Genomic DNA, 26,985 nt, shown 5'->3' on the forward strand with positions numbered 1-26,985 from the left:
TATGCATCCCTTCCTGATCCTTTAGGACCGGGAACCCATCAGATGATGTTAATCATGTGATCATTTATCATCTGATAAAGAGTTGTATTACTTTTACTTTTACTACTTGATGTACCTAGTGATTGAAAACTTCAGAGAAACATTGAATGTCTCATCAGAAAATGTGAATGTTTTAGATGTATACATGGAAATGTCTGTAATTAATTTCATTTTAAATGGTGGATGTTTTTGTTTTAGAGTATATTTATTCTAATGACATTAGATAACGATCAAAGAACTGCCTCATGTTATGCTACTTACCAGGCAAAAGTATATCTGCATAAAGATGGGATATTTTTTTAAAGAATCAAATTGACTGGATTACACTGGATGACCCCAAAGGTCACACAACACCGTCATGTGCTTGTACTTGTTGCTGCTCAAAGGATGTTAATCAGCTGTATGGTTGGAGAGACTTTGACGTCTCATTAATTGCTTGATATCTATTTTAATTGTTCGTCGTGCCTTAAAATACTTTGACTACTACTCGACAATGTGCCTTAGTGATAAACCACCAAATTCTGTTTTGTTGGTAGGTTGGAAAACTGGTCACTGTTAAAGAAACTTCTTTTAGGTCTTGAATGTGTATCTGTTGAGTTTTACAACTTGCACTCTCTTTGCTGACATATTCTACTGAAATCTTGATACATTTTTTTTTTTAAATCATCTTTGTCCAACCATGTGAGTGTGTGTGAAGATTGACTGGGAGTGACATTTTTATTTTTAAAGAGGCGTGTGACAGTTTGTGTTAGTGATTTGTGTTTGGGAGCCTTGTGATTTGTACATGAGGATATTTGAGGGATATTGTTTGTAATGGATTTTAGTATTCACTTTTGTTTGATAAACAAGATTTTATACATACGCATTCACGTTGATCACTTTGACCAGCTGTTTGCTTATTTATTTAAAAATGACAAGATGTTAATGAAAAGCAAAAATCTTCTTTTCAAATCAACGTTTAATAAATTCCACTCTGCTCATGTCGTCTGTGTGTTGGGATATTTTTATGTAAATGAGATGCTTTTGTCACCAACAGAGAAACCCAGAAAGTCTCATTGATATAGCTTTATTCTCTTGTACATTATATATATCATACTAAAATAAACACAAGTTAAAAAAATGAACAAAGAAACTGTACAAAAAAATGTATATATACTACATCTTAATTACAGAACAGTCTACTGTCCAAAAAAGGCACTAAATTCTGAAATGGGCAATACAGTAATTTTGAACATAACTAGATTGGAGATTGATACAACAGCATTCAGTCCTCTTTTTCAGAGCTATATTGTGATGAAGTGGATGGTGTTTCACTGGGGACACAGAAGGACATGTAGACATGTTGACCCTGACACACCACAAGAGGACACCCCTTTTTAGAGTAAGCACCACCACTGGAGTATGCACAACGTCAGGTGGGGGAAGCCAGGTGGGGGTTTTTTATGGATTTTTTTTTTTTTTTTTTAAGATTAATCTGTTTCCATTTATCTCCTGGCAAAGAATTTTTACTTCTTGAGCACCTGAGGGTTCTTTCTACCATCCCTAAACATTTCTGTCAAGGTTGAACTCTCACATAAAATACTGCTGGATTAGAACTTCTACTCGCTAACTGGGCCATGGCATCTCTCAAAACACGAAGGCAATTCATTTAAAAGTGAGAGAAAAGTCTTTAAATGCACTGTTTGTAGTCTTTTCCTTCCGCGCACAACTTCTTTCACCATTTCTAAACATACAATATCATTTGGCTGGGGAAGAGAATGTCACACCAATGAGACTGGAATCAATTGTTGAAAGGATATTAAAAATTTTGTTTTTGATGTCAGCGGCCAAATCTTTGGTGAGTTCACTTCTTGGTTCTTTCATAAGTTTAACAAGTTCCACATATGGAACATATTTCATCAATTTGCAGAATCCAAACACAATTTTATTGCATTTTAAATGACACCAATAGTGGGGCAAGGGAATTCTGCATTGTATTTTTTATACAAACTTACATGGAGTCAGTATTTTAGTGATAAATACTGTTACTGTGGTTACTCACATGATTTTTCACAGGCACCCATATTATACTGTATGAATTATGCATTTGCAAAAAGGAAGTCTATGTTAAAATGTTAGACTTCACTCAAGTCTGGTGTGACATTTTACAGCACATACTGGGGCTTTGATTTAATAGGACATGGTGTCTGAAGCAGCTGTACTGAAACGTTTTTAACGACACCAGTCCCAGTCTTGTATATTGGACGTTTGACTGTTCAAAAGAAGGCGTCGGGGAGGGAACGGTACATTTCAAGCTTTGTCAACAGCAATAACTAATTTTCATAAGGTGCATCATTTTCATCTTTCACAAAATAGCTTACTAGCTCAGACACAAATGGGGAGACTGTTGTTCAGTCGAATAAAAGGATGACACAAAAATAAAAAATAAAAAAATGAAATGATAATAGAAAAATAAGTCAGGAGAAATTAAAACGCATTAATAACAATAAAAGCATGTTTCATTTCAAAACATATGTCATTCTTTTTTTTGTACATTACCATAAAAAATGAGTATAAATACATATTGTTTTTATCTTTCAACCCTTTCTTTTGGAAACACAGGTCCCAGGTACTGAGTCACTGTATCACAGCTTCACACATCCAGAAGCGGTAGAATTAAATAGAGTTTTACTAGACTAGAGCCCAGGGCTGGAAGCTATTCTACTAGCAGGAACCAGATCCCAGCTTCTCTGACACCAGACTATGACTGAGTTTAAAACATGAGGACCTACATGAGGTTTACTTCCTGGTCCACTGCTTTGTTTAGTCCTGCTTCGTAGAATATTTTCCCAGTTCTCCAAAATCATCACTAAGGCAGGGCTTTACTTTACAATAGTTTGACACATGGAGAAGTACAGTATACTTTAGTTGTTGTTTTTTTGCCAAAATGTTCAAAAAGATCAATACCACTCATGCTGTACGCTAAATATGAAGCTAAAGTGAGTAGACCGTTAGCAGGGTCAATGATTAAGGGGGGGGGGGGGGGGCTCAGGTGGTTGAGTGGTTAGAACAGGTGAACAGGTCCCACATGGAGACAATGGCCCCAAAACTGTTGCCAGTTTGTCTCCTGAGTCGATCATTTACTGCACAACGACCCCCGTTTCCTGTCTGTCTTCACCGCTGTTGTCAAAATGAGCATAAAATGACCCAAAAAACATAATCAGAGGAAAAAAATAAAAAGATTGGGAGCGGGAGACAGAGCAAGCTGGGTAAAAACAAAAGCCCACCCACCACCACTTGTACAGCTCATTAGCACTTTTTTCTTGTATGTTGGATCCATACAATAAACTGTTAAAACAGCAAATTGCATTTCTTCTGGGCTTGTGCTGTAAGCTACATTTTAAGCTCGTGCCAGGAGAACACACCAAGCCTACCTCTGTCCAAAGGTTAAAATATCTGCTTACTAGCAGCTGAAAAGTTTACAAATTAACACAATATATCATGTTTAAGTATTAAAAGGACACAGAAAGTCACTGTGCGTGGCCATAATTTGGTTTTAGCATGTTAACACCAATAAAACCAAAACGTGTAATTTTTACACTTCATTTGTTGAAGCTTTCATAAAAATACATGTTAATAAGTGATGTTTAAAAGGGGCTAATAAGGATTTTTTTTTGTAACCTTTTGGATAGAGCCAGGCTAGCAGTTTTCCACCGTATAGCCATTGTGCTAAGCTAAGCTAATGATGTCCTAGCCCTAGTTTCATATTTAGCGTAAAGACATGTCATTAGTGGCATTCGTCCTCTAATTTAACCCTTAGCAAAAAATAATAATATTCAAACTATTACTTCTTCTTCCTCACCCTAAAATAAAATCTGAAGATATCAATCTTAGACTAACAAAGCGCTAATACTTGACTTACAGTGAGTCCCTAAAAACAGGACTTACACGTTTAAGGAACACATGATTTATAATCTCTGGTTATGACTTTATAGTGACCTTCAGTCAAAGATGGTTTTGGAAAGTTCCCACCCAGGGCAAAAAAAGAAAAGAAAAAAAAAAGTGGATAATAATTTCCCGTATCACCACTTTAAGTGTCTTTGATTCTGATTACCTTCATAGTAGTGCTTTGACCACCGAGGCTTTACAGGTATAACAAAAACAAAGAACGCCTCAGAAGTTATTCTGATATACACTTAACAATTTCCAGTGTGGATTAGTCTAATTTGATACCACTAACATTTTAAAAAAAAATTCTGAAAGCACATTCTTTAGGCTATTATAAAGAGGCAGCGCCACAGAACAAGTAGTAAATAGCTTAGGGGAACTTTATCATTATGTCTGACTGCTAACACCTATCTTTACCAACACAGGCCTGCTGTAGTGTCAAGCCCAAATACAACTGCACAGGCTTGAGAGGCGTTCACTGACCATGAGAAAACAACTACACACGCCAAAGGAGTTAGTAGAAATCACTTTGGATGAATGCGTTCACATTCACACATTGTTCAGATCAGTGTTAGCTTAGCCTCTTAGCCTTTTTGCTCCAAGCATCTTTTCCTTTGGCATGGATGACAACAAAGCACAATTCCCCTTATTAGATAGCTTAAGTTTGCTTGATTATCACATTGACCCTAAATTGATTCTCATAGCCTCGAGTACTTAACAATAGCGTCACCGGGAAGCTAAATACCAAGGCAAAATGATTGTATATCCAGTCGCCATCTTGGGTTAAAAACAGAGAGAGAAATGCTGCTGTTGGATATAAACCTTCATGAATATCTGCTATTTCTTGATGCGTATTAAAAAGTTTATTGTTCCATGTCAGGACATAAACTTCAAAAACCTGCTGTATACGGTGAAAAGTAAAAGGTGGCTGTCTGTAGGAAAATTAAGGCGACTTCTTTTCAGAGGTTTGCATCCAACAGCAGCTCTACTGCAGGAAAAACAAAAGGCCATTCCACTGAGGAATGTGAACTACAGAGGGTGAAGACAGTGACTGGACAGTTCTGTCTGCCGATATGATCCTTTCTGACAGCCTCGCTGCCAGAGAGGGAGAGAGGGAAACTCTCTCCATCCTTATTTCCCATGACGATGGCTGGAGGCTGCTCTTTCCATCAATTGCACAATGAAGGAGGTGAATTTTGAGGGTAGGTAGGTAGGTAGGTAGGTAGATACCACACCATGAGGTGAGTGTGACTGAGAACCATAAGAACCATATATATATATATTATATATACAGTACACGTTATTTTTCTGAGGTTGACGTTGAGGTGAGATAGACTGAGGATCGGCTCAGACAACCAGGCTGGAGAGGGAAGGGGAGAAGGGGAGTGAGGAAGAGGGTGAGGGAAGAGAAGAGGTATCCTGTGAGGAGAGAGTGTATTGAGAGGAGAGGGGGTGGGGGTGGGGGGGTCCCAGGAGACACAATCCCAGACAAGAGCCACCGTTTTAGGGGGTTAAAGGCCTGGATTGCCCCCTTTTCTTCTTCCCACGGAGCATTTTCACAGAGACCAGGGGACAGACAGTGACCCATTTCCACAAGCTGTGTCAATATATGGGGTAGGGTGGGGGGGCGGGGGGGTCGGGGTAATTACTGTTTACATGGACTGGGAGGGAGGAGGTGGAGGAGGGAAGCCGAGAGAGAAGCAACATGTGGTGGGTGGGGCGGGGTGGGGGGGCTGACTGAGGGACAGATTCAGAAGGTTTACTAAGTAGCATTATTTTAGTCTTTTTTTTTTTAGCCCCCCCTCCCCCTCTATTCCCCATCCTTCCTACTCCTCCTTCCCTTTCTCCTGGCCACTCCGTCCTGTCTCTCGGCTGCTCCCTCCCGTCCCCGGCTCCTGTGCGCTTCATTCGTCCTCCAGGGACTCCGTCTTGATGTCGTTAGGGACCCCCCCGGTTCTGGACAGAGCCAGGATGGTGTGGTTGACGGCGGCCATCTCCACGGCCAGAGAGATGGGGTCCTGGTGCTCGTTGTGTGCGGCGCTGTCGTCCTGACACAGGTGGGGAGGGGGGGTGGGGGTGGGGAGGGGGGGGGGGGACAAGAGCACAGAGCTGGTTCACACCGGAGCCAGGTCCAGGACAACATGACATTGAAGCTAATGAGAGTCTGCCTCCTGCAGATGGGACCACGGTTTCACCTGCGCTGCTTTATTTCATCATGTTGACAAACTCACTGCTCAACCGCCCAATCCTAGCTTAGCGACCGTAGCTAGGCATGGCCGGCCTGTGAAACCTGGGGTTTATCATCACATTGATGCAGATTTTACCAACAAGGAATCATCTTGTTGGATTCAATTTGATCCAAATGACTGATGAAGCTCTTTGTTTGTTATTTTTTGTTTTCTATTCACTGCAAAAACTCAAAATCTTTCAAGAATATTTGTCTTATTTCTTGTCAAAATGTCTCATTTCTAGTCAAACTAATCTCTTTCCACTTAAAATAAGACTCATCACCTAAAAATGTACTTCTTTTTACATCATTTTCAAACTAATTTTCACTTGAAATAAGGAGAAAAATCTGCCAGTGAAAGCAGGTTTTTTTGTGCTTGTAATAAAGAAGAAAAACTTGTTCCACCATCAGATTATTCTACTTATTTCAAGTGAAAATATGCTTGAACGAAGTAAAAAATGTCTAAAAACAAGCTACTTTTTAATGTGACAAGTCTTATTTTAAAGGGAAAGTTCACCCAAAATTCAAATTTCACTCATTATCTACTCACCCTCATGTCAACTAAGAGCTGTGAGAATTTTCAGAGTCCTCCATCCCTTCTCTGAGTTACGGGGGGGTCCGCGCAGCAGTATTTGGTCCATATAATGGTTGTGAATGGATACCACTTTTCTTCGTCCAAAAAGACACCAAAAAACATCCAAATACCTCCATACTGCTCGTGTGTAATGTCCCTCTTGTATTGAAGCCCTGACATGAGAAATTGTTCCGCGGGTCAGTGCAAATCTCAGGAAGAGCAGTGAACTGAGACACTGGGAGCTTCCGCTACAAACAAGCTTAAAACATAGACTTATTTAATTTTTTTTGGAACAATTTCTCATGTCAGGGCTTCAATACAAGAGGGACATTACAGACGAGCACTATGGAGGTATTTGGATGTTTTTTGGTGTGTCTTTTTGGACGAAGAAAAGTGAGCTCCGTTCACAACCATTATATGGACAAATACTGCTGCGCGGACCCCCCCGTAACTCAGAGGAGGACTCGGACAGCTCTTAGTTGACATGAGGGTGAGTAGATAATGAGTGAAATTTGAATTTTGGGTGAACTATCCCTTTAAGTATAATTTGATTTGTTTTGACTAGAAATGAGACAAATATTCTTGGTAAGATTTTGAGTTTTTGCCGTGTTGTGTTCATTACATTATAACTTTGCATTATTCAAAGTGAGTCGCTGCACTCAGCTGCTTCAGGAATCGGGATGCTTTGAAACGTCTAACTGATGCATGCGTGGCCATCAAGTTTAGATTAGTGAATCTTTTACAGATGCTTCCTTTAAAACAAGGCAGCATCAACTTGTGTTTATGAGGCAGCAAAAATCAACAGTAGCTGGCTGCTAATGAGAAGCGGCTCTTGTCTCCTTCTGTCTGAAATCCAGGAGCAATAAGTCACGTTCGTCACTGTAAACTACACAGCGAGAGCAGAGAGCATGACGAGTATAGCAGCAGTTATCTGGGTGTGTGTACCTGCACACCACTGTAGATCAAGAGTTAATCATCACAGAACTGGATCTGCTGCAGTGAGTATTTTTATGATCGGGTTAAAATCTTTGAAAGCAAATCATTTTGGATATTTTAAAAAAAGACATCGAGCATCAATCTGACTTTAAGTGATTGGATGTCTGATCACTGTACAGGCTAGGTAGCTGGAGACATGCAGTACTAGTCAGTGTCACTGTGGAGAAGGGGCCTCTTTAACCTCTGCCTGATTGGACTGTGAGTTTCCTCTTTGTGTGCTGTAGTGGAGAGCAGAGCTCCCTGCAACCAGACACAAACATGCTCAGCAAATGTCAACGGTCAAACTGCTCCTCCTTCACTTTCAGAGGGGCATCAATTCCAATACCAATTCTTTGCTTTTTATGGATAATGCATCTTTGTGGAAAGCAGATCCTGGTGTGAGGTACCTGTGTTGGTGAGGTGGGCTCCAGTCGGTAAAGGCCAAATGGTCGGCTGAGAGGTCTCTTGTCAAAATAGGGCAGGTCACAGGCCTGGGGGGATTTCAGAAAGAGACAATTCATTCTCCTCTCATTCTGGTTTGTTGTGCCGTTTCACAGGTTATATACATCCTCAGTAGCTGTGCTAGTTCCCTGTTTAAAGGTATATTGTGTAAGAATGACTCCCATCTAGCGTTGCGGTTGTAGATCGCAAGCAACTCAGTCGTATTTTTCATGCTGCATTCACGTGAAATCGGTTAGATGGCAGACGGACGACAGCCGCTGCAGGTAACGGCTTAAACAAGTGGTCCGTCAGCACGAGGCAAAACAATACACGTGACTATATGTTGTAATGGCGATGTGGTATTGTTTACCTGACCCACGTTTTACCGGCTTTCTCTGGACTTCTGTGACTAAAATGAAATCTGGTTTGTTAGCGACGGCCGTCTGCCCGACTGCAGGTGAATGCAGCATCAGTGTAACGCTCCATTCCTCCTCACTGCGTGTCTCCGCTGAGTTTCCGTGGTTTCCTACCGTCACGCTGTCACTGAACGTAAAAACATGGAGACACCACATGGCAGCAGCACCGAGCTTACCCGCTCCATGTAGATATGAATGATATGAACGGCTCATTCAGAGCTGAAAGGAACACTTCACTTTGTTGATGGGGGGATTACTGATTAATGAAAAACAGACTTTTGAACGAAATAATCGATTTTCGTGAATAGATAACAGGAGAAGTTACACAATGTACCTTTAACTCTCCTTTCAGCAGCCTGCACCTGAAGCTCCAGGTTTACCTGTGCAAACGGGACTAAGGCTGGAGGGCTTAAACTGAAACACTATCTTCATCTGTAGGTTTCCAAAATAACACAGAGCATCGCTCCAGCTTAGTTTCCATTGGTTACAAAGAGGAGAGAGCAAGCTTTTGTTAATCAATGCATCTCGAGCAACGGTTGCTCATGAAAATGTAGAGTTTATGTGCTTTCTATATTCAGGGAGAGTTGATCTGAAGGGAAATGCCTTTCAGTCTGAATGTGTAATCTGCCAGTGACACCACAAGCTGCTGGTTTCAATTAACACAATGTGAAGCAGCGAGAAGGAAACTAATCAGTAACTAATCAGTAAACTGATGTATTGTTCAGTAGGTGAGAAACACATGGAAAATTCATGATCATGTGACTAAAGAAGAGCAGAATAAATATCAATGAATAAATAAACAATATGACTCAGTCCAGTAGAAAATAAAGACATGAAGCTGTAAAAAAGAAAAAAAAGAAGAAGCGTGACCTCTCCTCCTCTCCTCAGACCACCGTCTGCAGCATAAATCTGCTTTTATGTGGGATCTTTAATCACTGGCTACCTGCTCTGAGAAGTCGTTCCCGTCGATGTCGTCACTGTTGGAGTGTCCTCCCGGACTCTGGACGTCTATCCCATGACTCTCCAGGATTGTGGCTTCTTGGAGGAAGAGAATGAATTGTTAGATTTAAAAAGGCATCTGGACCCAGGGACGACAACAAGTGACTGTAGAGAGGCTCAACTACTGCTGTTTAGTTAAAAGATTCATAACCAGCTGAGTCTGGTCTAGAATGTGAACAGGTTGAGATTAAAAGTTCAAAAGGAGCTAAGAGAAGTTTTTTTTTACTAAAAGTGATGGTTCAATGGTTGAGATAGATAAAAGTAGTTAACTGTTAAATATAGAGGTAGAGTAAAAGGTAAATGGATAAATGGGAGGAAGGTGGCAGGAAAACTTGACAAAAACTACCTCAAAGTGTGATAAATAAAACCTTCTTTAAAATAAATCTTGGGTTTCCAGAAGCAAAAAAAACTAACTCTTTTACATCCTTGGTTTTAGTGCAAACAAAAAGAAAATTTCCTATTAACAGAACTTCAACGACTGTTGGAGAGGGAGGGTATTTTGGATGAGATATCTATGGAATATTTAACCATGTGTCTGATTGAGGTTTTCTGTATGATACTAGCAGTGTAGAGGGGCCTATAGGCCACTTGGAAACCATACAGTGCACTAGTGCATAACTAAATAAGGCTGTATGGATTATACAGGATAAGTGATACAGTGTAAATGATGCTGTATTGTTCAGGGACACAAGAACAGGATATTGTTTCTGGGGGTGTAGCTGGCATATCCTTCCCTTCTGTTTTTTTTTTTTTAATCATAGTGTGAAAAAGTCATTGCACAAGAAAAGATTCAATACAAATTCAATAAAGTTCAAAGAAACATCTGGATCACAGCCCGTGGTGCAGATGAACCTGAGCTGCTCTCTGACGGAGCTGTGGGGGGAACGTGGCGGGGGCCAGTGCTGTAAACGGCTACAAACGACCACACATTAGCATTGATCACGGTCAAATGATAGTGAATGTCATCAGTGGCCTGTGCTCTTCTCTACCGGGGCCAGCAGGAAGCTAATGGAGGCTCTACTTCACACACTCAACTGGCATCTAGGTTAATACAAGCAGCAAGAGGAATTGTTTCATTTCCCAGCAGCCACGAGGATACTTCACCAGACACCAGGTGACTGATGAACGATCATTAACCTAATTATCGTGATGGAACAAATTCACGTTGAGCCCTTCAATGCGTCAGAAGAAATGTTATAATTGCAGCTATTAAATATAAAACAGTCATGTTAACTCAAAGGATGTGATTAAACGTGCAGCGAGCTGCGATCTACAGCCTCAATGGATATTTGTGGTGTGTCCACAAAGCCACATTACCAATGTTAGCCCGTCTCTTGATCTCTTTGCGGCGGTTGGCGAACCAGTTGTAAACTTTCAGGGAGGTGACCCGCTCCAGATCAGACAGCTTCTTCCCTGAAACACATCACATGAAAACTCTCAGCACTCGCGCATCTTGTTTCCATTATTCTCACTTCAGTCTCCTCCGCTGACATAATGAGGGGCGAGGTCTTTTGTTCTCCCTCGAGCTGTGAATTCAGCTTTTATAAACAAAATTGCTTTATAACTGATGGTGTTTTAAGAACTGCTAGAAGGGGGAGAAAAAAACACACATAAGGAGCAAACCATACAACAGATGTGACGCAGATGTTTGGTTTGTAAAATTCAGATCAAGCCTGAGAGACGTTAGATCAGAGACTCTGCCACTTTCTCTCAGAGAGGTGTCTGTGGCTGAGTATGATGGACGTCCCAGTGTGACATGAAGAACCTCTGCACTGTTTGTTTTGGCGACGCAGCAACATTCTGGACATGTCCATCCAGCTGAGTCGTCCCTGACAACAACGGGCCGTCATCGCTGGCTGCTGCTGTGTTTTTATAATATTCTTCGGGAGTGATGCACAGACACCGGTGGATTTTTAGAATCATGAAATAACTTAGTTAAAAAACCTGTGTAGAGAGTTCAGCACCACCGCTGAGAGCTGTGCAGCAGCATCAGTGATCATCAAACGGCACCCTGCCCCTGACAGATGTTTCATCATCACTGGCCACTTAGCTCATAAAAAAAAAAAAAAAAAAATTCAGCAACATGTCAACTTTGCTACAAGAGGAGAAAATAGTAATACGCTGGATGGAAGTTGTTTCTGCTTGTGCACAAGTGCCCGATCAATATCCTTGGTAATAAAGACTGTCACCCTTTCACAACATAGAGAACACAGACAAATAGAACTCATGAGAACATATGCTCACAATATCTATTGAAAACTGTTCTTAAAGAATACATTAAATACATCTTTACCCTTTTTAGTAAGTTGTATATCTTTTTTTGGCTAATTAGAGTCAAACACAAGCACAAGAGTGTGTGATCGTAACTATGCAAACAAGTGCAGAAAGAGCAATTATCACACATCCAGGAGTCACGTGATCACACCTGAAGCAGGGAGGGGAACAACACTCCTGTTAGACATCCTTTATTCTCTCTTTTTGACCTCAGGTGTGAGTTATCTGATCTAATACTGAATTTACCTTTATGACACATTTTCTGTTGAGCGCTGATATCCAACACACACAAAAAAGATATATAAAAAATAAAAAGCATTGTGTTCTTGACCTTGGATTCCTGCCTCACACACATACTGCAACTACCCTGATAGTTATATTCTGAAAATCTATAGAGTAGAATATGGAGGAATATTAGAAAAGAATGTTTACATTTCATTAGTCTTTACTGTGGTGCACACGTACCTGGTTTCTGAATAACAGCATTGCAGGCGTTTGCAATCTCCTCCCGTTTGGCCTCATCTGGGTACTGGTTGTCGTTGAAGTAGCTATAAATAGCAGACGAGCCACACTGATTAAATTAATTTCACTACACAAGGACAATGTCAACAAACTGGAGTTGCTGCTGTTTGTTATGTGCTGTATGCAGGACAACCAGGCCTGGTGCTGTGTGACAGACGGGGGCTTGTTTCTTCACTGTCCGACCGTTTTCAAGGACATGTTGCGATGTTTTTCCTCAACTCCACGAGGAAATAAAGAAGACGTTATGAAACTAACTCCCGTTTATCATATCCTTCCTCCTCCTTCCTCTCACCTCTCCATCACGGCCAGGCACTCTTTCCTCCAGGTGAAGCGGCTTCCCCGACGCAGCCGGAAGGTACCGGGGGCGGTGGTCAGAGGGGGCGGGGTTTGCCTCCACTCCATGTCCTCCAGAGGCAACGGAGCCGGCCGCATGTTGAGGGTGGCACCTGGGGCAGGAAGAGAAAGCAGAGTGACTGGTCGGTTGCGAGCGGAAGACAGAACATCTGTGAGGAAGAGTGGAGGCCTCGGTGGAGCTCAGGAAGGTGCGGGGCTGCAGGTGTGCGCTTGTGGTTTTGGAAGCAACAGAACTGTGTCGGTACACGTCTTAAAATATATAGTGAGAGCAGCCGGAGAGCCCAGCCCTCATGAAACCTATGTGAGGATGCACGTCGCCTTATGCAAATCTCACTATATTCTCTGATTATAAACTCCACTGAATAGTGCTGACAAAGACTGCGCTCCCTCGTCTTGAATCATGACCACAGCAGAAAAGCAAAAGCCACACAAAAGGATTGATTCGCACTCAAACTCATAAAACTGGCAACCCGGCAACTGGATATATTATGAGGTCAGCCGGCTCGCCCGCATTGTCATAATGTAATCTGACACGCACATTGTCAACGTTTGCCTAACTGGGTCACCCTGCAACACTCCAGGTTATCGCACCGGCATGAATGGGGCATGACTTTTCCTCTGCAGCAGTGACGGAGGCGTGCGTGCGCGTGTGTGTGTGTGTGTTGGTGCGAGTGCGTGCGTGGGCTGGGCTGGGCTGAGATGGGCCGGGCTCCGTCTGGCCATAAATAGCATAGAGCAGTTTCAAGTGCTGACGGTGTTGGCAGGGCTCCACCGAGGAACATGCCGCAGAGGACAAGGCGTGGGATGTCTGCTCGCCTGGCTATAGGTTGATACAGCACATCCACGTATACGTTATGTATACACACACACACTTATGATTCAAATCTGGCAGAAAGCCTGTAGGTGCATTGTGCCTTTAGAGCTGAAATGCTTGCTGTGTCTGAAGTGAATTTGGCTCAGCTCACCTGTAGACACTGTTTTCTCTTTAACTGTTTTAAAGGTGCAGGATCACAACATCATTGAGGTTTGAAAAGACTTGACACTTCAGTCAGGCTCAAGTCACTAAAATAAGACACTGACACTTGACCTAATTTAAAAAATATATATATCCAAGTTTGAAGTTCTGACCTGGAAAAACCTCAAACAATAAACAAAACTGTGATGCATATTCACTCATTAGGCCTTTGGACCAATGAGATTCAGTTCTGCATTAGCAAACAGAAAAAGCGAATAACAACTTCTCATTTTCTAATTTGGCATGACAACATGTGATGGAACCACCATACATTGAAGCATCCCTCCATCCGTTGTCTATACACAGGGTTCCTACACATTCGAAATTTCAAAATTCCATACTTTTTCCAGACCCTAATTTCCAGACTTCTCTGTAAAAAACGTATAATAATTTGTGACATTTGAGTATTTAGATGTGTATCATGTGAATAAATTACGCAATTACCGGTAATTGTTTGTTTTCATTATTCTGAATTTCTATTCCATTATGTCACCAAATAATTTCCAGGAGATTGCAGCTTGGTACAACAGTGCATAGAAAATAATTAACTCAAATAACTTCAGATAAGACCAAACTCTGATAAGTATTAAGATACATTTTCCATACAATAGTTTCCATTTTCCATACTTTTCCAGACCTGGAAATGTATAAAATCAAATTCAATCAAATGTGTGCAGGGCTGGGGGGGGGGTACAACCTGGACAGGTCACCAGTCTATGACATATCGAGACAAACAACCACACACAGTCACATCCACACCTGTGGGCAATTTGAAATCACAACCTAGTGTCCCTGTCTTTGGACTGTGGGAGGAAGCTGCAGAAACTCAGAACCTTCTAACCGCTTTACCACCGTGCCATCCACAAAAGACCCAAATGGAGTTAAAGAGACACCTTGCTGCATTTATGCACTACAAATTCAAAATGAATACTTTCTCCCACGATGCGATTTTCTGATAAAGCAAGTTGCATCGGTACACGTTGTTACACACAATAAACCCCATCCCAGCAGTAGCACCTGCAGTCATTGAATAAAAACTCTCAATTGTAAAATTCTAGGTGTAAATACTTAGTTGGGGGCGTCAGTTATGAACTAAAAGTGTCACATCACTGAGAAGCAGAGAGGATGTGGCGGCAGGGAAGCAGAGCCCCTTCATACACACTATTCAGCAAATTAAGTCACGGGCTTGTTGTGAAAAAAAGAAAGAACCTTTTGGTGTTCATTTGGGTTTTAAACTTGACACAAAGTAATTTGTCATGAGCAGTCCCAGTGAAAGCTTCTTTCCACTCCCAATGTGCATGAGCCTTTGCGAGTGCACCATCCTGCTGAGCACACTCCGTTAATCTGTCAAGACAGGCCCAACAGCTGTCTGACACTATGTGGAAAAGAGACTGATGGCATCGGATGAAGGACGCCTCCGCTCGCAGCTCTTAAATAAACAAACAGGTGGGGGAGAACATGCTATCACCTGATCACAGCCACACAACCACACACACAGGTTTTGGTCCAGTTGATCAGACAGTGACCAATAAAAACAGCTCAAGTGTCATCTGGTCGCTGCAGTGTTATCTGCTGCCATCTTTACACTACAGTAGATTCAGCTCTGATCAAACTGCTGCCATTACAAACCTGCTCCCTTTCATCTCCAACAGCTTTCTATTCGTTTCTTAAAGGGACAGTTCAACATTTTGGCAAATTCCCCTATTGCCATAATCCCTATAGTCATAGCAGTAGGTTCATGTCCTTTAATTATCGGTGCATGTTGTTTCGAGATCTGCGGGGCAGAAACGTGAGCTGCTCAGCAAACACAATGGAGGTGAATGGTACAGGTCCCCTGTTCCTCTAAACTCATCAAATACACAATCCAACAACTCCAAAACACTCTCGTTGACAAGTTGTGGTCTGCACATTCACCACGCTATGAGATAATCATGTTTAATTATGTAACATTACGACACATGAAGCAAATACAATAATCAGAACTACTCGCGCTTTTGTAATCACTCTGCCCAGCAGCCATGTCTGGAATGTAGTTCCTGTTATGCATTTAATTTGCCTCGAAAACAACTATGTTTTGTAATGTTCAGTGTTTCCCCTACCGTTCTGTTGGACGAGCCCCCCCAAATCTAGGAGCCAATCGCGGTCCGAGCGGACCTGTTGGTCTGATAAAACTGTTGGAGCCCTCCACCTGAAGCACCCAAGCTTCCTAAGCAACCAAACGGCGCTATTCGCCCTCTGCCATCTGATTTTTAAATACCAGCACTCACATCGGGTACACACCGGACGAGGAAGCGCCGCGAATAACCGCGAATAGCCGAGAAGCGCCGAGAACCACATCAGACGCACCACGGCGTGCACCTCTGCGGCCGGCTCGCACCCTGCAGCGATCGTTTTGGCATCTGTTCTATTTTGTGCCCGAGCCGCGAGCGATCGCGTCAAGCCGGGCAGGAAGCCAAACAAATAAACACGAGAGAATCCAGTCAATTTTCAAACCATTTTCAAAATAAAACACAGCGTTTAACATATACACCCTTCACATTCATCCCCCCCGGAGTTGTTGGATTGTGTATTAGATGAGTTTGCTGAGACCTGTACCATTCACCTCCATTGTGTTCACTGAGCAGCTCACGTCTCTGCCCCGCAGATCTCAAAACAACATGCACCGATAATTAAGGGACATGAACCTCCCCCTATGACAATAGGCGAATTTGCCAAAATGTTGCACTATCCCTTTAAGTCAAGATCCTTCTGCCAATATGCTTCATGGAACTGAGCCATCATATACATCACATCCCAGTGCAACACATACGCCACAAGGCGCTAACTGCTTCCACTTACCTCATTCACATTGTAAAAGGAAGCTGCAGGCAACAGAGTGCCTTCCTGCCGCGCTCCCTTTCTCTGGAGCTGCTTCCCTGCTGGAATTAGTGAGGCACACTCCGCTGCTATCTTTACATCCAGGCTTCAGACTCATTAACTTCTCTTCAAGAGCTCCAACCAGAACTTTGTCAGAGTGAGCGAGTGACGAAGTCAAACTAGTTTCTTCGATGACCTTGATGATGGCATGACAACTGTTTGCCCACGCAAGATTCAGATATTCGTGATGTGTTTGCTCAGTGTGTGTGGTTTCATTGCCCTCGTTTGGCATCTGCTGCAGACGTGTCTCTCCAAATTTAGCTTCCATTATTAAGCACGCACACACGCACACAGAGTCCAGAGAGCAGTCGGCGGTGGTGACGGACAGTCAGACGTACCTGGTGTGGTTTTCTCCAGCGTGTACCAGCGGTAGAAGGCCCTCTTCTTCTGCTCGCTCAGGTCGGAGCCGTGCTGCAGCAGCCAATGGGAGATCCTGCTCTGGCTGATGCCTGGAAAGCAGCCAAACATCGAATTACAACCAAGTGTTTTGCATCAACCCCCGGCACAATTTGTAGACAGCCCTTATAAGAAGTCAAGAGAGACGGAGTGGAATACTAGAGGGGGAGAAGTGTTTTCTCTCCTCCCAGATTCTACTTTAGTTCTTCTCCAGCACATTTGTCTGTCACATGAACTGCAGCCACAGACACACTGCCAGGTGCTTGAACCTGTTCATACCGACTGCCTGTTCAACTCAAAATTTGTCACTAAAACAATATTACACTTTTGCTCTAAGTCCAGACTGCCCAACACACCCAGTCCAATTATAACAGAAAACATTTAATATAGCTTTGTTTTGTATGGCACTGTGAGTTTAAATCATCCTCAATTTCATTTTTCTGAAATAAATAAAGTTACATGACATATGGGTCTGACAGGTCCAGTATTATATTACTTATTCCAAGTCACCAGTTTTGCCTGAGTATTCACTCTGATTTCTGTATTTTAATGTGTCATGTGCTTGTAGTTGCTGTTTTGTCTCTTTAATAAATACTCACAATTATTACTTTGTTTCGTTTACCTACTGTATGATAAGGAGAAATCCATGATTAACAACCTCAGTCAAGTTACAGCGTGCCACATTAAAACTCCAGTAACATCTACAGATCCAGCCTCAGGTTGCATCTACAATAGTCACATGTCAACTGAGCTCATCATCTGTGATGTTAAATGTCAGAAACCTCACTCAGAGAAATAAAGAGCGTGGCGTAGATCATAGATCGATAGATGGATTTTAAATGAAAGTGTCTCTCCTTATTGGCAAACAGCAGAAAAGGCTACAGCAGGGTATCTGCTTCACTCTTAGTTTATCTAACCTCAGTAACATTTAACACTGCAACAATAGAAATGAACTGCCTTGCATTTCCATCCCCCTTCTGTTTCTCCACTTCAGCTAGTTTTGTAGGCAGGTCATTTTAAGCCAAGACTCAGTTTGTAAAAGTTTACAGGCTGTACTGTTATCCCACTTTGCAAACAATGACGCAGTTTTGAAAAGAAAAAGAAAAAGTAAGATGATTTGACGGATAACATGATGCAGATGCTTTTTAACTGCTGCGTAATTGCATAAATGATAATGTGACTCATAACATTGTAAACAAAAAAGAGCCTGCATGCAAGAATGAGTTTAAGAAGTGAAGGTGAAGTTAAAGAGGAAAGAAGGACATTTGTGTGTGACAGTTAGCAACAGAAAACACTTTGTTGTGTTATCGTGTATGTGTGTGTGTCTGCTACTGACCGGTGACTTGTGCCACAACCGCCTGAGAGATCCTCCTGTTCCCCAGGAACGCTTTGATCTCCTCTTTCACCATACTGCTGTCCCTCCTGCAAACACACACACACAGCATAGATGACAACACGGTAACACACTTTAATGCACCGTCAGCAGCTAAATCTGGACGAGCCATGTTTTATTTCACAGGGACAAACATGACAAAGACCCACTGGATTTGTCAGACATTCTGCGAGGTGCGTTGAGACTTCACTGACAGACGGACATCAGAAAGATTAAATTCACAGATGCCGACGCTGGCCAGAGTTCCAGCTTTTATTTTTTCCACATGATCAATCCTGCTGCACGTTATCATCCTTTACCCTGCATTCACACCAGATACTGATGTTGTACCTTTATTGTTGATGCTTTTTTTTTGAAGCTACAGTGACTGGAGCTTGTGCTTCACGCCAGATTATCAAATGTGTTTTTTTCTTTTTTTTATTGTTCCTATTTATGGGAAAGACTATTAAACCAGCGCTCCATTTTAAATCAGAGCTGCATTTTGACGTCTTTATCTGTGTATTGTTTTTCATTTTTTCGGCTCCCACGCACATCAGCGTTGCACTTCAGAGAAAAACAAAAGGGTGAAAAGACACTATGAATTAAAATTAATTGAACCACAATCAAGTCATCTGCATTTTCTAAATGTATTTGGTGGACGTGTTTCCACTGTCTCAGCCCTCGGTGGGAGAGCAGAAAAGAAAAGAAAACATGCAGAGACTTGCAGGAGCGGGAGGGTGGTGAGGGAACATGTGCAGTCACACTGTGTACCCACCCTGCTTTCTGGCTTCCAGCCCAATCCCCTCCCCTATACATACACATACATACGCGCTCACGCACCAACAAGCTTATAGCTGTCTTGCTTTAATTCCTCATGCTGGTACAGATTGTGAACACCTGTCTTATGCCGACTTATCCATACCAACAGTGCATACTTTAGCTAAAACACAAGAAGGCATTTCCAGCCGCTGCCTACGCCGCCCCAACTTTAACAGCACCGCTGCTCAAACCATACAATGGCAGCATCCTTTTGAACCAGCCCAGTATCCCAGACTCGCTCAGTCAAAATGGAGAAGGCATCAAAGTCCTGAGCACTCTTGTGAAGCACATTTTCTGAGATGAAAATGCGTCACGACTCTTGACATCCAGCATCAATATCCTCCACACCAGCCTCTTGCGGCGCAGCTAAAATTAGAGCTCAAAAAACGCTGCTTGTATCGACACCAGTGAATCAATGTAGCACAAGCTGCTGTACAAGACTGGAGGAGTGGAGGAGCGGAGGAGGGGAGAAGGAGGGAGGGTGTCGGGGTGGGGTGGCGGGGTGGATGCCAACTCAAAGGCCCGAACCCCCGCGGGGACTGAAATGTGCACTTAAAAGTGAGAAAAATCAGAAGGGCACCGTGGAATTGTTGACAAGCTGAAACCTCGTGTCACGCCCCCGCAGCCCTGCTGAGCAAGACGCTGGAGAGTCCTACAGGCCCGGGAGGGAGGGAGAGGAAGAAGAGGGCTTTTGAACGCTACTTAACTTCTCGGGGGCTGTCTAAAGAGGACATGTAATTTAATGCAGAGGCAGCGTGAATGAGCAATGGGACAGCCAGTTGCAATGCTGAGGATAGAGCCCCGACTCTAAATGCCTATTCTGGCTCCGACTGGGCAGCTGGAAGGCAGCGGGGGCCCACAGCGGTGAGGAGGCAGGGTGGGGGGGGGTGCTCTGATGTGTTAAGTGCTGAGAAGAGGAGAGGAGGTGGCTAACATGTGGCCTGTGATAGATTATGAACAGTGAAGCTGTCGGGTGTAATGGGCCTGAGCAACTTTCTGACATGATTTCGAACGTCTGTAGTTTTCCTCTTAAAGCTACATTGTGTAAGAATTCCTCCCATCTAGCGTTGTGGTTGTATATCACAAAGCAACTCAATGGTATTTTTCATGCTGCATTCATGTGAAATTGGGCAGATGGCAGACGGACGACAGCCGCTGCACCTAACGGCATAAACAAGCCTCTATGTAAACAAGTGGTCCGTCAGCACGAGGCAAAACAATACACATGACAATATGTTGTCATGGCGATGTGGTATTGTTTACCTGACCCACGTTTTACCGTCTTTCTCTGGACTTCTGTGACTAAAATGACATCTGGTTTGTTAGCGACGGCCGTCTGCCTGACTGCAGGTGAATGCAGCATCAGTGTAACGCTCCATTCCTCCTCACTGCGTTACCGCGGTGACTTTTCACAGACGCCACCTCCACCTGAGCCGACAGCTCCGGTGTCTCCGCTGAGTTTCCGTGGTTTCCTACCGTCACGCTGCCACTGAAGGTAAAAACATGGAGACACCACATGGCAGCAGCACCGAGCTTACCCGCTCCATGGAGATATGAATGATATGAACGGCTCATTCAGAGCTGAAAGGAACACTTCACTTTGTTGATGGGGGGGATTACTGATTAATGAAAAACAGACTTTTGAATGAAATAATCGATTTTCGTGAATAGATAACAGGAGAAGTTACACAACGTCCCTTTAAATGTCATTGGACGTCGCTTTGTGTGATTTCATGTGATGTTTCCAGAGGTGCACAGTCAAAAAGCCCCCCCCCATCCCCCTTCCTTTTTAAAAATGTCATCCTGAAGCCATAAGGCTTTTACAAACCCAATACTTCCCCTTTTTTATTTTTTTATTTTATGCAACAACATCTTTGTTAACAATCTCAACAAGAGCGTCTTTATGGCTGTCTGTTATTTTTGATACTCCCCTTACAGGATGTACATCTTTATGTGGTACACGCTGTTCGAGACAAATGTACTAATCACATCCGTCATGTGGTGCTGCTGCAGCCAGCTCTCTGCCAAAGGAACACTCGACCTTTTGTTTCTTCTCTCTATTTATTCGACTGTGCGTCTTCGCTTGTCATTCATCTCGCTTATTGTCTGCGCTATTCAAAAAGAAAATGAACAACAAATGCGATCATTGTTAATAAACTCACAAGCCAGCCGCGGCACCGGCTCCATCCAGCCTCTGGATCTAGCGAGGCTAAAACGATTTGCTGATTAATCGATTAGTCAATCAACAGGAAATTAATCGGCAACTCTTCAGTTAGTTGCGCATGAGTCTCAGTCGCAGCCGTTGCAGCCCTGAGGATCTGCTGCTTTGTTTGCCCTAAGTGTTAGTGGCTGTGAATATCTGACAAGAGAAGGTGTGAACATCACCTTTCACCGTTTACTGAGATTACACAGACCAAACAATTCGATGCAAATATAGATAATGATAACAAGGCGCTGTGCTTCCAACAGGGTGGACTCTCACAGACATCAGGAACCTCTCTACTGCCCCATCTCTTCAAAGATTTCAGTGCACATCGGGTCTACGTGAGGCCCAGTAACAGTGACTTGATTCCATTTCCACTTGGGTTTGTTCATGATTACAAGTCAACAACTAATCTGTTCAACTCCCAAACCAAACGATAATCATAGATGTACAACACTGCCAGGTAACGTAGGACAAACAAATCTGTAGCTACACTTTAACAAAGCAGACAGACACATTAAAAATAACCTCCATCCTCCAAGTGGCTCTCCCAGCCTCCAGTCGCACATGTTAACGCTGGTGTGGGATGCATCAGTGATCGGTTTGGTTCATTTCATTGTATAACAGAGCGTAACTACAGAGTGGATTGAAAAGCTTTCTCAACACAACTGAAACTTTCTCAGTTATGACAGTGAACGCAACAGGAAGTCAGACTGCGATGGCAAAACCATTTCTTTAAAAGGTCAAATCCTGCTGAATATTAACTCAACACTTTACACAACATTAGCAAGCAAACCAACAGACAAGCTGCGGCGTTAAGAGCTTCAATTCGCTCTTATTTAATATTCACCCTTTTCATTCAAATGTCCAAAACAGCTCTGTGGTGGGAAATGTTTTGAAACTGTTATTTTCAAAATCAAGTACGAATTTTAAACTTCAAGTCAACGAGAAAGTTTAATCTTGATAGAAATGTCACGACAGGTGGGAAAAAAACTCCCTCTGCCCCTAAAGTTCTTGTTGTATGACCAAAGGCTCCAGAACTAAATGTACTTTGTGGGGAGATTGTTTTCTAAACATCCGTTTCCAAGGTCAAGGATGAACTTTGAATCTGGTCTTTAAATATTTGTGCGTTCCACCAGCAGCTGCACACAATGGAGCTTCAGTGGAGTTTCCAGTTGGCACTATTTAATTAAGCCGGACATAAAGTGGGCTTTCTTGTCCCCTTCTTGTGGACATTACTGCCAATAAAGACGAATCCCTGACTGCAACCGAGTGGCCGCTGCAGCGCTCGAGCTGTTCAAAATAAAAATCCATCTTTCAGAAAAAGATGGATTGCGGTATTCAAGGTTGCTTTTAGAAGCGGCCTCAATGCCGCTTTATTGCGCTCTTTACTCACACAAGAAAGACGATTTTGTGAGAGGCTCGTGAGCAGTGTGGATGTCATGACCAGTCCTTCATTCATTCATTCATTCAGCCACTGTTCATTTCACACACCAAGAACTGTTTACAAATAAAACATATCTGAGTTATGAATCTATGAGACAACCACAATCTCAGACGACATGCGGCCACGTTTCTTATCTGTTGTCCAGGTCTATGACCTCAAGTTGGACAAACCAAGAGCTCACGTTCTGCTGACACTACTGACCTCATCAGTTCCTCCACCTTGTCGTCAATGTCCAGGTCTTCTTCTGTGGCTTCGAACCCGAAGGCCCGCGCTGCAGCCGCGCTGTTGACTGGATAGCGTGGAGGAGACAGCTTCCCGTTGGGCGTCGCAGCTAAGCTATCCCGCCCGTTCTGTGACAGCGCCACCAAGGAGACCGGCGACGGCAGGATGGCCGAGGGCGGCGGCGGGCCCGGAGGCGGGGAGGTGTCATAGCTGTTGCTAGGGGACGGTGAGAGTCCCCCGCCGGTGCCGAATTGCGTCTGTGTAGAGGTGGAGACTTTGGAGGTCGTGGAAGAGGCGGCGGCCGCCGTGTGGTCGCCGGCGCTTCCCTCGACGCTGGTGATGGCGCCGTTGTTGCCGTTGCATGTCACAGAAGTAGAGGTGGTGGTTGCCGAGGCAGTGTTGTTATTGTTGAATGATGTGGTGGTTGTATTAGAGGCAGAGTTGTTGGTGCAGCTGTTGGCCCCGCCTACTCCGTAGGAGGACGAGGAGGAGGAGGAAGAAGAGGTGCGGCGGCCGAACTTGTCGCCGTGCTCCCGGTCCAGCCGGTCCAGAGTCTCAAGCGCGTGCAGGATCTCCTGCTTTGTCATGCCGGAGCGACGCAGCCGCTGCAGCAGATCTATCTGCTCAATAGTGAAGCGCGGCTCCTCACTGAACTCAGACATCCTGCTGCTGGATGAGACACAAGACAGACAGGTTATGAGACAGAGGAGGAATAAGAGGAGGGAAAAGGAAACAGGAAATGCAGGGGGGGAAGTTAAGGAAAGGAAGTGGATGTTCAAGATCTGGAGGGGAAAACAGGAAAAGAAAGAAATGAAGAAAAGGAGGAGCAAGGAGGGAAAGTCAGGCAGAAATGAGACAGATGAAGGGAGGCAAGGAGGAAATGAGAGGATTAAGTGGGAAAGAGAGAAAAGGAACACAGTTGCAGATGGGAGAGAAAATGAGAATGATGGGAGAGGAGAGGAGAGGAGAGGGGGAGGCAGAGAGAGGTTGGCGGAGGAGAGTTTGAGGGGGGAAAGTAGAAAGAGACGGGCGGGAAAGGAGAAAAACTGCAAGAAGAAAATAAAAAGGCAGCAGATAAGAAAAGGAAGACAAGAGCGAGAGATAGAAGTGTGAAAGAAAAAGGGAGGGAGGGGCAGGGCATAAAAATCTGCTATTTTTGGGAACCGGCAGGCAACACACGCAGAGTGCCAGAGTCACCTTGACAGCTGATGCTATCTTAACATTCTGACTGCTGTTCTTTAAGAGCTACAATATATCCCCGGCTCTGTACGCCACCCACGCTGTATGTTTTTCATAAGCAATTTGCTGTGCTCAAAATCAATGCAACTGGAATCAGACTGCGGCAGATTTTCCATCTTCTGTGGCTGCCTGACCCATGCTGATATGAGAAATGGTTTAAAAGGGGTCACCAGCATTCTTCTACATCTGTGTTAGTCTAAACTGTGCAGAGGACAGGGAGGGAGGAAGAAAAAAACTAAATGACTTGAAAGCGCACACAGTGTTTTAAGGTTATCATAAAGGAAAGTAATATGGCTGCGGTGAATATAAGCCTTTAGAGGTCTGGAACAGCAGGCTTTAAAAAAAAAAAAGAAGAAGAAGAACAATTGCCAGCATTTAAGTTACAGGGAAAGTCACAGAGGGTCAGCAGTGAAATCAATTACCTCTATACAACAAGATGGCTTAGCAACAGTGGTGAACATTAACTAGTCTCCAAAGTTGTCATTAAGAATTCAGAAGGAAGAGGACTAACACTGTAACTCATTATCAGGCACAGTTACACTGCAAAATCTGTCCCATGCCAGAGAGATGAGCCACGCACAACTACAACTGTCAGACTGATTGCATGAGCAAGAATATCACACACATACACAAATGCACTAAGCACTTGGATTGCCTGCTATTTTTTTGCAGGCACGTTGTGTGTTACTAACAAAAGGGATGGGTATAAAAATCATTTACTTTCCTGTCTAAGTATTAACCAAGTTAACTATTCACTTTGACTGGAGCTGGTTGAACTGGTTGAGACGCTGAGCAGAGGTAAGCCCCTGCAGAGGAGCAGAAATCCATGCAATTATAAATGTATGCCCTAGACTGGCACACTGTAGGTCAAAGAAGACAGGTTGGACAGGTGTGTAACCAGGAGAAAGAGATACAGAGACAGAGAGAGAGAAGTTTATGGCCGATCCTTTCTCTATCTAATAATAAGACAGGAGCAGCTGAAATAGGGGAGATGGAAAAGCAAACTTCCTTTTCCTCCTCCTTCCACATCCTCAGCAGGTTTAATAATAACTTCACGAAGAGTCCAACCAAGTTTCACAGCGTAAATAAATCACAGTTTCAACGTCGGCGCGTTCATCATGCAATCGAAAATCAGACGAGCTTTCCTTACCACAATTAGGAAGAGCAGAGTGCATGCATGCATCAGATATCCATTCCCCACTGCAAAGTCCCGTCTCTACATTGTCCCAGTCATTAAAATGTGACCGTTGTCCCACCGGGTAACTCTTCTCCCTCCATGTGTTTTTGTTTTGCTGACTATGGGGGGGCCTGCAGTGAGTGGCTGGTCTGGTGTCAGTGCTGCAGGCGAGCGAGCCGCCGCCGGTGATGCCAGCTTTCACGCCCTTTGCCCAAAAGCTAACGTTAGCAAATGTTTCTGTGGCGGACGGACCGGGCTGAGCTGCGTTCACGGTAGTTTAAAAAAAAGAGAAAAAGAAAGAAAGAAAACGAGTCAGCTTCCAACCCTCTCACCCTCCACAACCCCTTTCAATCTTTTTTTTTTCTTTCTCCACCGCTGTCTCTCACTTTATCCTGACAACAGTCCGCTGGCATCACACACACAGGGGGACACGGCTAACAACTTCACACAGGCTATTCTGGTGGCGGAGTGATTAGCATAACATGCTAGCCATGCCAGGGCTGATACTAGCTGACGTTAGCCGCTGTCGCTGGCTAGCGAGCGTTTGATATTAATAACATCACTTTCAGTGTTGTAGAAGAGCTAAGTACATGACTTACCTCGGTTCAAATCGTCCGCTTAACCATTTAACTTTGCAACTTCAGCAAAGACCCGCCGTGTCTTTTCACTGCAGCCGAATAATAGAGCAATTTGGTATCGGTGCCCTGTCCGACCCTTTTCCAAGGATTTCTAATCAGAGGCGAATTATTTGCCTCTCTGCTTTGTCTGTCTGACAACAGCCATATTGACAACTAACACCTTCGAGTAGCTCTGAGGGAACTGTAGTTTTACTCCTACAAAGGCCTCTAACCACGCGGCGGCGTTCTTTACGCTAAAAACTACAAATCCCTGTAACGGGAGCGAGGGGGGAGCTGATGGCTCACTGATCTACAGTTGTCACAAAAGGCGATGCAGTTTTTAATGTGGCCACAGCGGCTGGCTGCTCCTCTTAACCCTGCTGCTGCTGCTGCTGCTGCTGCTGGACACTGACTGGTGTCTGGCACCGAGGTCACTCACTTACTGAGTAACACATACAAGTTGTGTGTCTAACTGCACTACTAATATGCTCAGGAATGTCCCAACATGCACTTTGGAAATAAAGTTGCTGATCAATTTTAAAACAAGATAATGGGCGTTTTTTATTTGAATTAAGTGGGGAAAATATTCTTGAGCATCTTATTCAAAACACTATGATGGTTTGGTTTGGTTTATTAAGATCCTCATTAGCTTTTGCAAGGCAGCATTCTTCCTGGGTCTTTTCATTTTCATAAGTGTGATCACACTAGCTATTATTAACAACCCATACATGATGTGTGTTTAGATTATTAATTTAAGAAACAAACAAAAAAGAAATAAAATTAGATATTAATAAAAACTGGATTAGGCAACAGA

At 43.5% G+C, this 26,985-nt stretch overlaps 1 protein-coding gene across 3 annotated transcripts; it reads right to left on the bottom strand.

Moving 5' to 3' along the window:
* Window positions 1-7: 7 nt before the first annotated feature.
* On the bottom strand, window positions 8-26,506 carry hmbox1b (homeobox containing 1 b). 3 transcript variants are annotated; one of them, XM_084001164.1, is made up of 10 exons: window positions 26,154-26,506; window positions 23,118-23,804; window positions 18,412-18,497; window positions 17,018-17,128; window positions 12,687-12,840; window positions 12,338-12,420; window positions 10,916-11,011; window positions 9,543-9,637; window positions 8,150-8,233; window positions 8-6,014 (listed from the first exon to the last, which is right to left on the bottom strand). In XM_084001164.1, the coding sequence occupies exons 2-10, from the start codon at window positions 23,798-23,800 to the stop codon at window positions 5,871-5,873; spliced, it is 1,536 nt and encodes a 511-aa protein (XP_083857290.1). In that variant the 5' UTR covers window positions 23,801-23,804; window positions 26,154-26,506; the 3' UTR covers window positions 8-5,870. The 3 variants fall into 3 exon arrangements, with proteins under 3 accessions (XP_083857290.1, XP_083857291.1, XP_083857289.1); XM_084001165.1 differs by having other exon boundaries at window positions 9,543-9,634; window positions 23,118-23,807; window positions 26,154-26,503; XM_084001163.1 differs by having other exon boundaries at window positions 23,118-23,807; window positions 26,154-26,503.
* Between the last annotated feature and the right edge of the window lie 479 nt (window positions 26,507-26,985).

This window comes from Trachurus trachurus (genome assembly GCF_905171665.1).
Source record: "Trachurus trachurus genome assembly, chromosome: 24".
Classification (NCBI taxonomy): Eukaryota; Metazoa; Chordata; class Actinopteri; order Carangiformes; family Carangidae; genus Trachurus; species Trachurus trachurus.